Consider the following 12,139-nt stretch of genomic DNA (forward strand, 5'->3'; position numbering starts at 1 on the left):
CGGAAGTCAACATCCACTTATTTCAGTTATTCACAGTAACACATATATTTCAGTTTGAGGATTATTTTGCGTTATTATTTATTATCATTCCATGACAAATTTATTAAAAAGAGAAGTTTCATGATGCAACTTTTGCTACTGCATAAATTATTTTAACGTACTAATATTTCAATCAATGACTAGCGCTAATGACCTTTAATGCTTCTATTGATAAAAAATAATATAACGCCGCATAAGGAACTAGTTTCTGTACTTACCATAATATCTAAGTGATTAAAATAATCTTGAGCGATGTCTTCGTCTGTCAAGTCAGGTTCATTGCAGAAAGGGCACAAAAGTTCCATAATATTTCTGTCCCTTATCTGGACAGTGAAGTAAGCTCTGATGCATTCACGACACGCCATATGAGAGCAATGAATCATAGAGATGATCTAAAAAAATTAATATGCGAATTACTAGTACAATGATACGCCTAAATACATTTAAAACACTGGCCAGCTTGAAGATTAATAATTCTATTTGTCTCTTTACAATATTTTTTTCAAAACGTTTGACATTCAACATTTAAAATTATTTAATTGCAGTAAAAATTCAGTAATTTTATGTGAATGATTCTAAACGAAGACTATCGGATTACTATAGACTATCGGAACTTGAAATATGTTTAATGTAACATTAACTTAAAACCATCAAACTTCAAGGACTAATATGACTGATAGAGCGTTGTGGTCAAGGGCTCAACTTCCTTCCATTTCAATGAAGAGAATTACTCTTTTTCATTGTATCTTAAAAGATTGTTAAAAATTGTAATAAGAACAGACATCTTAGAAATGTAGTCAAAAATTTAAGTAAAAACAGGCACTTTGACTAGTCATTAAAGATTTAAAATACCATACCTGCCAACTTTTAATCCTTTCCATTATAATTTTTCCCAGTGGTATTAAAACTTCTATTTTAAGCAAACACATACGTTGCATTTGAGAAAATTTAAGTTTGCATCCATGATAGTAACGCATATTTATATATGTGCTTAATTTTTGTAAGAATAGTGGTGATCAAAATAATTTAAAAATTAAATTTATAAAAGAAAAAATAGTATATATTTACTACCACTTTAAATATGAAAATAAAATCTTCAGGAAAATCCGGAAGAGTTGGCAGGTATGAAATACTCATTTTTATATTCGTAGTGATTTTAATCCTTTTTTTTTATTCAAAAGTGTATTAGCTTTTTCTTCAATCTCATCAGTTTTGTATAATATGCGCCATGGTTTTATAATCAAACCAGAGACCTTTTTAAGTTTTCTTACTTTATTATTAAATTTTACTAAAAGCAATTAACAACGAAACTATATAAAATGTAATTAAAAAAAGCATAATATACCTTAACAAGCAAACATACAGAATTAAGATTCTTAAGTGGAAAATTAAATATGTGATGTAAACATCAAATACTGTTGAAAAGAAATACCAGAATTTAAAAGAAATTGAAAAGAAATACCTGTGACACTGGAAAATATCCCGTACAAAGCAAACATTCTTGTTGAAGAAAACTGATGGCCAGTTCTAATGTGGAACATTCATTTGCTGCTTGAATTGCCTCCTCTTCTTCGAAATTCATCTCCATCAATTGGACGACAATTTCCGCCTTTCTGTAAGTTCTGCATTTCCGGTCGGCAACCATTTTTCTGACTTTCCTCTGAAATGCGACATTGAAAATATTTTAGATGTTTTAAAAACATTTCAGTTTCAAAAACGAAAGCAACTGCAACTCTAACTCTTAATTTTTTAATATTATTCTTTTGTTTTTTATTTTGGTTTGATAGATCGCATCTTTACCCTGATTTGTCCCTCTCGGTCACTGTGGTTTTTCTTGTTCTGTTTTTCATCTTATTTCTCTCTCGGTTACTGTGGTTTTCCTAGTTTTGCTTTTGCCTTTATCTTCTCTTTTTCGTTGGCAACTTTACATTTTATATTTTAAATCACTTTTTTTTTATTCTCATTCACGTCTTACAAGTCTTGAAAAGAGAGCCTGTGTTTCAGTATTTGAAATATGTCGACTGTTATTTCAAATTTATATATTTTTGAAGCGAATGAAGTAACACTAGAAAGATTGAAATACTTATATTGCCCTAAAGCAGTCAAAGTGACCGCATTGTGAAAGAATAACTAATGTATAAACAAGTATGTTTAAAATTAATTTTTAATATTTTGGATTTTATTTGCAGTTATATAACAAGTTATTAGTAAAAATCAACAATAAAAATAATTATAAAAAATCACAAAATTTTAAGAAATTGTGTAATTATATACATCGTTGTTTTTCTAATTGAAATTAAGAAGCAGTCAAAATGACTTCCTTGGGCAATCTAGTGTTAATCAAGTAATACCCTCGCACTTTACATAATAAATGCAATTTATAACTTCTGTGTAACTCAACGGGTTGGATAAAACAAGTGCTTTTGCTTTGAACTAACTTTAACAATTGTAACTGCAATGGTAAACAGTGTACGGTGCTTAGGGAAAATTAACTAAGCAACAGACCTGTCTGAGAAAAAAAATTCCCCCAAACAACGGAGAATGTTCTCTAGTAGCTTAAATTTCAGATGATTTAGGACTTTAGGCATTAATACAAATCTTACCTCGACTTCTAACTGTTGCTTCAAGGTTCTTTTTGTCACAGGCTTAGCTGGTTCAGTTCTTGGTCTTGGCTGAACCCATGGTTTATCTGTAGTGGATTCTTTCGTTCTCTCCAATGCAATGGCTGCTTTCCTCGAATTGAAAGACATCCTTCTGAAAGGGCTTTGGGGACGAATTACAGGTCCCGCAGTAGCACCATTTTCTATCAATCCTTCAAACCTGCTTCTTAAGAAATCTATGCTACTTCTTCTGTTTCCAGTGGGGGATAAATCTGCTGAGGAGGAGTTATCTTCTTGATCTGATGTATCAGAGACTTCTTGTCCTTCATTCGAAGAACTCTCACTTGAAGAACTATGTTTAATTTTTGAGAATTGGAGTTTCGAGGGATCCTCATTAGAGAATTTAACGTCTGTGGAGCCAAATGATACTTTATTTGGATTCGGACCTTCCGTACTTGGTGTCTTTTTAAGGATTCCATGCTTCTTTTTTGGTTCTTCTTGCTGTTTGATACCTACATCATTTTGATATTTTGGAGGCGAAAAACTCGATGAAGATTCACCTTCTGTACCAACTTTTGATGTTGAAGGAGTTGGAGACATAATTCTGTCTTCGGAAATGTTTTTCTCAGTTTGCGCAGTATCTAGAATGGGTTCTGAATGCTGATCATTTGTTTGATCAATTATTAAATTTGGGGAAACTGCTTTATTTTCTGGAATGTTTTGATTACTAGAATTTTCGGTGTTTTGCTGAAATTCAGTTGTACGGGATGTTTGTTTTGAAATTTTAGAATCTGGAACTGCTGGAATTTTTTCACGAGAATTTCTAATGTCTTTTATTTTACCCGAAGATTCGCTAAGACTTTCTATTTTGGAATCTACTGTTTCAGTTTTGTTAGAAAATTGATTGGTAGATTTGGCATCCCCAGTTAAAGATTTTGTTGACGATTCTGCTTCAAAGTTTTGCTGAGAAGTTGAATTGATTATCTTTTCATCTACCTGATTAATAGAAGAGTCTCTGATTGAGGCTATATCCTCAACTTGATTTTTCAAAACGTTTACATCATTGACAACCGTTTCTTTTATATGTTCGTGACTCTGATCTTCGGTTATTTTTATGTTTAATACTGAATTTTTTTCGATTTCCATACTGGATGTAGAAGGAGGATTTGTCAAACCATTCATATTTTCATCATGGGTGTGTATATTTAGAGATAAATGTTCTCGCTCATTAGTATTTAAATTGTTTATAACATCATCTGGCAATTTCTCCATTCCTAAATTATGTACTTCTTGATTGGTAGATTTTTCACTTTTATTTTCATTTGATCTTGTATCAGTAGTTCGATCACTAATATTCGCTTTTTGATCAGCGGCTGATGATGCAGCGTTTTCATCAGCTTTACAGTGTCCTTTTGGCATTTCTAAATCAGTTTCTCTATTTTCAAGTACAACTGAAAATTCTTCATTTTCTTTTGAGTCTGTTAATTCAGTTTCTTCTTCAGCGTTTTCACAGTTTTTATGTTCTGGGTGTACTAACATACTACTGGAAGATTCTGTAACTTTTTCAAACAATAATTTTTGTTGGTTCACCAATTTATCTTGACCATTTGGTGTGTCATCTAATTTTTCTACTTTGGTAGTAACAGTTTCGGAAACTATTTCAGGAAGTTTCTTTTGCGGTTTAGTTTTTTCTTTATCTGAAGTTATCAACTTCTTATTTGATTCAAAATCTTTGGATTCTTCGTTAGTAACAGAATCTTTAATTTCGCTGTCATGATTGACTATATCAACTTCAGTTTCAGCTTTTTCTGCTGGTTGGAATTTCTTTTTCTGAAAAATTTTAACTGTTGCCATTTCTTCAACTACTTCGTTCGAATCTATGTAATTTAAACCTTCTATTTCCTTATTAATATCAGCTTTGCCAGCTGTTTCTTGACTGAAGGCTTTTGAAACAATTTTATTAACGACTGAAGCATTTGTCATTTTCACATGACCACCTGTTTGGAAGTTGTTTGAAGCAGATACTGAAGTGTCCTCAATTTTTCCAGATTTACCTGAATCATTTGATTCGAATGGACATTCATTACTTTCGACTGATAAATTAGAGGCAACATTCTCGTCTGGAATAATGAGATTAGTTTTTTCTTTACTATCCACAGAAACATTATTCTTTTCAAACGTAACTAAAGAATTTTGATCAATTTCTTTTCCCTTTTTGGCTATAGAGGTTAAATTTTCCATTGAATCCACCGAATCATTAATACGTTTAACTTTATTTAAGTTTGTATTTTTTATTGTAGTAACTTTTTTCGGCATAGATAAATTTAAAATCTCATTCTCATTTTGCTGGGTTAAAGTCTTTTCTTTTACAGAACTACTCGTTTTGTTATTAGTTGGATTAGTTTCTTTCATATTGGGATTAATTGGTGAAATAATATTGCTTCTTGTTTCATTTGCTGTAGTTTTTTCATTCTTGGTTGCAGTTTTAGGGATAGGTAAAGGTTCATCATAGTTTTGAACAGCTAGGTTCATTGCTACGTTCTCAGAGTTTTGCTTTTCAGAAGAAGATATTTCGCTTAAACTGTTTCCTTTTCTTGCGCTCTCAGGATTTTCAATTTTTTGCGTAATTTGAATATGACTTGGGCTATCTTTGATTAGTTTATCTTCGTACACAGGTTTTTCTTCAGTTGATATTGAAGTGACTGCATTAATTGATGGCAATTGTGTGTCGTGTGAAGTGATTGAGTTCGTTGATGGTATCTGTGTTTCTATGGAACTGACAGCATTTGTTGACGGTATTTGTGTTTCTTTTAAAGTAATTGCATCAGTTGATTGTGTTTTGTTAATAGGTAAACCTTTTTCAATGCTCTTATTTGACTGATGTGAGTTTTGTTTGACTTCTAAAGCAACCTTCCCTTCTTTATTATGTTTTTCAGAACTATGTTCTTTTTCTTTCGCAAATGATGTTACGATAACATTTTCATTTTTTGTATGTGGATCATCATAAATGGGCATACTGTCATTTATTTTACTATCGGAATGATTTGTTTTTGTATTTGAGTTTTCAGTTAATATATTTAAACTCGTTTCAATAGTTCTTGACTGTATTTCCTTTATTTCTAATGGCTTTTGTTTCTGTTGTTTGGCTTCTGACTGGGTTAAGTCTTTATAAATGTTTTCTTGAATTTCTGGTTTAAATTCAGCTTTTGACACGTTCTTTTTACCCTTTTTCAGAACGGTGTTAATCTGTTCATCGACTTCTAAACTAATTGCCTCGGTGGAATTTATAGTAGGTGTTGTTTCTGGAATTTTATTTTCTTCTTTCACATCTCGTGGAATTTGACTATTTACGATTATAGTTCTACGCTCTGGAGCTGCGCAGGGCAATTTCTTTTCAGACTTCAATGGCCCACTTACTGTATCGCGAATTGCTGATATGGTGTTCTTTATTATATTTAGTGGTGCGTATGTTTTTGCCTGTTCGATTTGTTCACCACTGGCTTGATTTTCATCGTCCGTAACTGTTTTTGAAGTTGTTTTACTACCATCTTTTCTCAATGCAGCAAGTTTACTTAATAAGCCGCTGCGCCTTTTTTCTTTTTGTTCATCTGGTACTGGGAAAACTTCTTCTTCCGAAGGCAAAGACGGTACTCTTTCTAAAGTGCTTGTGCCAAACGCATCGGCGTAATCACTTTTATCACTTTCTGGCGTTATGATATCATTAGCCAAATCCTCTCGGCAAGTCTGGAGATCATCCAAATCACCTTGTTCATGTTCTTCATCTTCTTCAGCATCATCTTCCCACTCCACATCTTCATCCTCAGACCAAATGTCGTCGCTAAGAGCTTCGTATTCTTGGTTTCTTTGTTTCATATATAGGTCTTCCTCGCTTTGGAAAGGACTCTTGCCCATAGGTATGAGTGCTCCGTCTTGATTTTCAGCTCCTTCCCCTGCTCCCCATATACGCATTAAGAAGGGTTTCGAAGAGGACTTTGTGAGCTTAGAGTAGGCTAAACCTACGTCACCTTGCGCTGCTGTAAGTGCTTCGATGATTGCTTTGGAGCTGAATTTCCCTCGAGCTTTTAGTTCAAAAAACTAAAAAGGAAAAAAAAAACACTATGAATATGAATCGAAAAAGAGTCAACTGTATTTAAACGAACAAGTTTTAGCTTTATTTAAGAATTTTTTTAAAATTTTGCTATTATTTATAAGTTGTGTCCAAATGAAATTATGAGAACAAAGTTGCCATTAAGACAGAAAAAAAACAGAAGTTCATTGCAGATTGCGAATAACTCGAGAGAATTTAGAGTTAATTAAAAGTTTTACCAAAAACGGATGCTATCAGCATACAACACTGCGCTTTAGTAAAATTTTCAGTTGTATTTATGTTGACATTACTTATCGTCGGATGGGAGCTGTTCATGAAGGATACACAGCTGTGTTGTAAGAGTTTGCATGACAGGTGGCAGTCAATATTGGATCTATCAAGACCGGGGCTACCAAATGCAATGAATTGCTGATTTTAACCCTTTAACTTGTGCGCTCGAGTTAATTCGAGCCCTCTGAACAGGGCAAACTTTGCACACTCTAGAGATAATTCTAGCGGTGTTGTAATTTATGCTGCTATATGAAAGCTGAGGAAAAAAAATCGTTTTATTGATATTTGTCATTTACTTAGGATTGTAAGCTATAACACTTATTTATTCAAGAATAAAATATAGCCTTTTCCCATGAAACAAAAGCGCAGTATGTAAAAATTGTCCACCGAAAGAAAAGTTGAACCAGGAGCGGAATCAATTTTTTTTTTTACATAAAAAAATGTTATTTTTTTTGGCCGTTTTTTTTTCTTCAAAAAATTTGTGCGTTATGGGGTTAATGAAAGAATAGACGTAAGTCCGAGTTACATTTGAGTAAAGGAACCGACTAGCTAGGTGAGAATATTTGTGGTGATTCAATTATTTATTTTTTCAGAAAATTTCTAACAATCTATCTATCTATATATTTATTTATAAATTTTTCATCTTGAGAAATTCAGGGTTTTCCGGACCCCCTCAGCATCCCTGACAAGCCATCCTATTCCAATCAACCCTACTACTGCGCGTTCAGTGTTGTGAAAGCATCCATACTTAGTATGAGTTTTTTAAACGCCTTTAAATTCTTCATAGCAGGTTATAATAAGTTATTTTATTTTATTTTATAACTTGAACAGCCGATCTAATTTTGGGTTTACAACTACCATTGTTCAACTCCGAAGCCTTGTAATTTTGAACCCTATCCAGAAGACAAGGGTACTCCTGGATCAAGTGCTGGGAGAAAATTGCCTTAATGTGGATGAATTTTCGATGGAATTAACATGCATTTGAGTTTCACGGAGAGGAAAAACGATTAGCCTGACAGTAAAGGGACTCTGAACCATGATCCGTCTACCACTGAGGGTATTTAACGTTGAAACTGTGGTAGTTGCGAGTTGGGTTCGAAATACGAATCGACCTGCCATCCCCGGGATTCGAATCCTGGTCGCCTCAATGGAAGGCGAGCGCTGTATCCCCTGAGCCACCACGGCACGTTAATCAGTTACACGTAATATGCGACTCACTTTTTAAACTTTTCATAATATACCATATTTAATAGCGCTGCTGTATCTACAAGGGTGGTCACATTCTGAAAAAATTTGAAAGTGACCTAAAAAAGTGACAATACAAACTGTTTTAACTCAATCTTCCCTACAAAAACTTTTTGTAATTTAAAGGAGCTTCAACCTAGAGGTTAAAACCGACGAAATGAATTTGTAAAATTAAAATATGATTAAAATCCATAAAATTTCTCGTTTACGACTTTATCAAACGTGTCCACTGTTCATTTGACATTTAGGCAACACAATTTTAAGGATTAACTGTTGTATAATAATAATTTTTATACATTTTTAATTGTATTTTTAAATAATTTCTTTGCAGCTATTGGTAACCGTTTGTGCTTATTTAGGATTACAGGGAAATTATTTTAAACTGAAAAGAGTGTCAGTTCCGAATAAGTAGCATGGATTAAAATAAAATTCTAATGTAGACAGCAAAGTAATAAAAAATTATAATAAATAAAAAAATGCAAATATGTATGTGTAAATTTTATGTAACGAAGTTTATTTATAATTGTAATTAATTTTGGTTGCTAAGTTGATTTATAATTGTAATTAGTTTCGGTAACGAAGTTTATTTATAATTGTAATTAATTACAGAGGATCGCGTAAATCTTGTGGCTAACTTCTAGGGAACTTAGGGCACACTATCCGGTATAAAAATACGTTGGAGTTCATGTTCAGAAACGTCGTGGTACGTGGCTAGAGCTACTATTATCGTGGTCGACTACTCGTTTTATCTCAATCCATATAATGGTATCTATATACCGTAATTTATTTATTAAATTATACAATAAAAAAATGTTCGTCTAAATTTTTTCAACCTCCTAAAAAGTCGCTCAATAAATTTTACAGGAAACATATTTTATTTTTAAACTTTTCTCAAAAATATTCATAATATCTATATTTTATTTTCAAAATTTTAATTGCAACATTTTACAAAATATTGCAATTAAAATTTGATTCTCGTTTTTACTCAATCCATATAATAATATTAATATACCGTCAATTATTTATTAAATTATACAATAAAAAAATGTTCTTCTAAATTTTTTCAACCTCCTATAAAGTCTCTCAATAAATTTTACGGAAAACATATTTTATTTTTAAAATTTTAATTGCAACATTTTAAAAAATATTGCAATTAAGATTTGATACTCGCTTTACCTCAATCCATATAATGATATCTATATACCGTCAATTATTTATTAAATTATACAATGAAAAAATGTTATTCTAAATTTTTTCAACCTCCTATTAAAGTCTCTCAATAAATTTTGTAGAAAACATATTTTATTTTTAAACTTTTATCTAAAATATGCATAATATTTGACACCCCAAAAATAGAAAATACCATTCCATAAGCAGTTCTTCAATGATCTTGCATCATTAGATACGTCTCGTTGTATAAAACAAGTCATGGCGCCTAGGTGACGATTCTATTTCCAGAGTTATTAAGGCGCACGACGTGGGTGGTAAAAAAGAAGTCTCCACATTTGAGTAAGTGTGTGCATCTCATTCTATTTTTCAGATATATTTTAGAATGCATGAGAAAGCTGGCAAACCACTTGAATCTCTGGCAGAGTAAATATTCAAGAAAAGGATAAAAGAAAAATGAGAATGAGATCGAAATGCACTGCTATAAACGTCCCCCGGCGTCAGATGGAGTCTAGAGCACGCATAAAATGAAGAGGACGCCTAGTCGTGGTACGTTTTCTATTATCAACTGTTCAGAAGCATACAGAGAAACAATTCAAAATAGGGAAGCGTCCCTAGCGACGCATGAGGATATTTCTGAACATGGTTTCATAAGCAAATGTAATGTGCCCTAATTCCCTTAGAAGTTAGTCGCAACATTTATGCGACCCCAGCTATATACAACGTATTAAATGCACATTTCGACAAAATGGACTAAAAAAGGCATTAAAAAAAGTAGGGGTTTGGAAAGAGAAAGCAATTGCGAATTTGATATTAGCGATACGAAATTGTCTAAGATCTGTTAAAAAAATCTCATGTAAGAGAGAACAAAAAAAATTAATTTGTCTCCCAAAGTAATCTAGGAATATCGCTTTCTTTGCGGATTTATGTTTCACTTTAGTAACAAATGATAATGCATGATTTATAATTTGAATTTTATAAGGTAATTTAAATTTTGAAATTTGGCATCATTCTTACTTTTCGTTGGCGACTTTCGACGCATTCTGTAACAGCCGCCCAAATATTTCCTTTGTGTAATCTCAAAGCTTCTCTTGCTTCATCTTCACTAACTGCGCCAACATCGTTTTCCTTCTTTTCGTTGCCATAATTGGTTGACATATTGACAACATTTTCCACCATGTTTTTCCAATTTTCTTGTAACCATTTCAAAGGGTTTTGGTTTCCACTTTTGCTCAAAGCTATTTGAATGTCGTCGGCCGTAAAACCTTGTTGTTCTGCTTCCTTTTAAAACAAAAGACAGTAAGTATTTTTATTATATTTAATAAGAGTTAGTTTCAAAAAGTGATATGTCCTTAGGTATACATAATGTTTGGTTAGTTTTGGTTTACATAATGTTTGGCTAGTTTAGGATTACATAAAGGTTCATTAGTTTAAATTTACATAATGTTTGGTTTGGCTAGATTAACATAATGTTTGGTTAGTTTAGGTTTACATAATGTTTCATTAGTTTAAGTTTACATAATGTTTGGTTTGTCTAGATTAACATAATATTTGGTTAGTTTAGGTTTACATAATGTTTGGTTAGTCTAGGTTTACATAATGCTTGGTTAGTTCAGGTTTACTTAATGTTTAGTTAGGTTAGGTTTACATGATGCTTGTATTAAGAAATTTAAAAAAAAAAGAGTTTTGTAGTCATGCAAACAAGCATTTAATTTCTTCTCATTTGCTCAATTTCAATATAATAGCTATAAGTAATTATTTAATACAGTTGCCACTAACATAGATTAAATGCAATTAATCAAATAATACATTGAAGAATTGTTTATAACATGAAAAATAAAATTTTTGTTCAATAATCTGTGAGCAAGCATATCAAAGTCATCGAGAGGATAGTTACTTTTAAAGATTTGATTTCTCTGTGTCTTAACTTTGTCACAATATTTCGTAAGACAATCCATTTTAGTATTTACATTAATATTCAGATCAGGTACATTTAGATTAAAATTTTACAGTAAATCCGGTAGATTAAGTGGTTGCCGGTCTTGTTATTTTAGGTAATTATCATGCTTGGATTTTAATTTAGTTTTGAAAAATAAATAAATAAATAAACAAATCAACAAATAAATAAAAGTAAAGGTAAAATGGAGTTAGATTTTACAGAAGTATAAAATAAAAGTAAATATAGAATAGAGAAAGGTTTTCTAGATACTTTTTATTCGATTTGATCAATTTAGCTTTTGAAATTGCAGTCTACTTCATGAGATAAAAAGTCAAATTTGTTTCAATCACTTTAAATATAAGTCATAATTAAAGTGCTTTTTTTTTAATTTTTCCCTTAGAAAGTTAAATTAAACAATTTTAACCTTTTTACACTCGAAAGATTTTTTTTTTCATTGCTACCTATAACATGCAATTTTTTATTTTATTTCTTATTGTTTTTTTTTTTTTTTAACAATTGTTATATGTAGTGAAATATTATACGGTGAATATGTGAATACTAAGGTATATATTGAAAATTTTAAACTTCAAAAAATAGGATTAAAATTAAAAATATAATAGTCTAACTGTCAACTTTAACATAATTCAAATAAAATATAAATTAGATTTCTTGAATATACCCCATAATAAAAACATTTTATATCTATTAATTTTTTTATTGTTTAAATCAGGTCTACCCCTTGCTCTATTTTCTCGAGTCTGACTAGTGATG

At 31.4% G+C, this 12,139-nt stretch overlaps 1 protein-coding gene across 1 annotated transcript in view; it reads right to left on the minus strand.

The window, feature by feature from the left end:
- Nucleotides 1-12,139, minus strand: part of LOC107437665 (uncharacterized) — an 82,175-nt gene that overhangs the window by 24,805 nt on the left and 45,231 nt on the right. Inside the window, exons 13-16 of the mRNA XM_087160840.1 lie at nt 10,447-10,710; nt 2,643-6,734; nt 1,502-1,699; nt 258-431 (exon numbers count right to left, since the gene is read on the minus strand). Of these exons, the coding sequence (XP_087016966.1) occupies nt 258-431; nt 1,502-1,699; nt 2,643-6,734; nt 10,447-10,710 (4,728 nt within the window). The remainder of the gene's footprint in view (nt 1-257; nt 432-1,501; nt 1,700-2,642; nt 6,735-10,446; nt 10,711-12,139) is intronic.

The sequence above is a fragment of the Parasteatoda tepidariorum genome, chromosome 4 (assembly GCF_982258835.1).
Source record: "Parasteatoda tepidariorum strain Cologne lab strain chromosome 4, Ptep-v5.0, whole genome shotgun sequence".
Classification (NCBI taxonomy): Eukaryota; Metazoa; Arthropoda; class Arachnida; order Araneae; family Theridiidae; genus Parasteatoda; species Parasteatoda tepidariorum.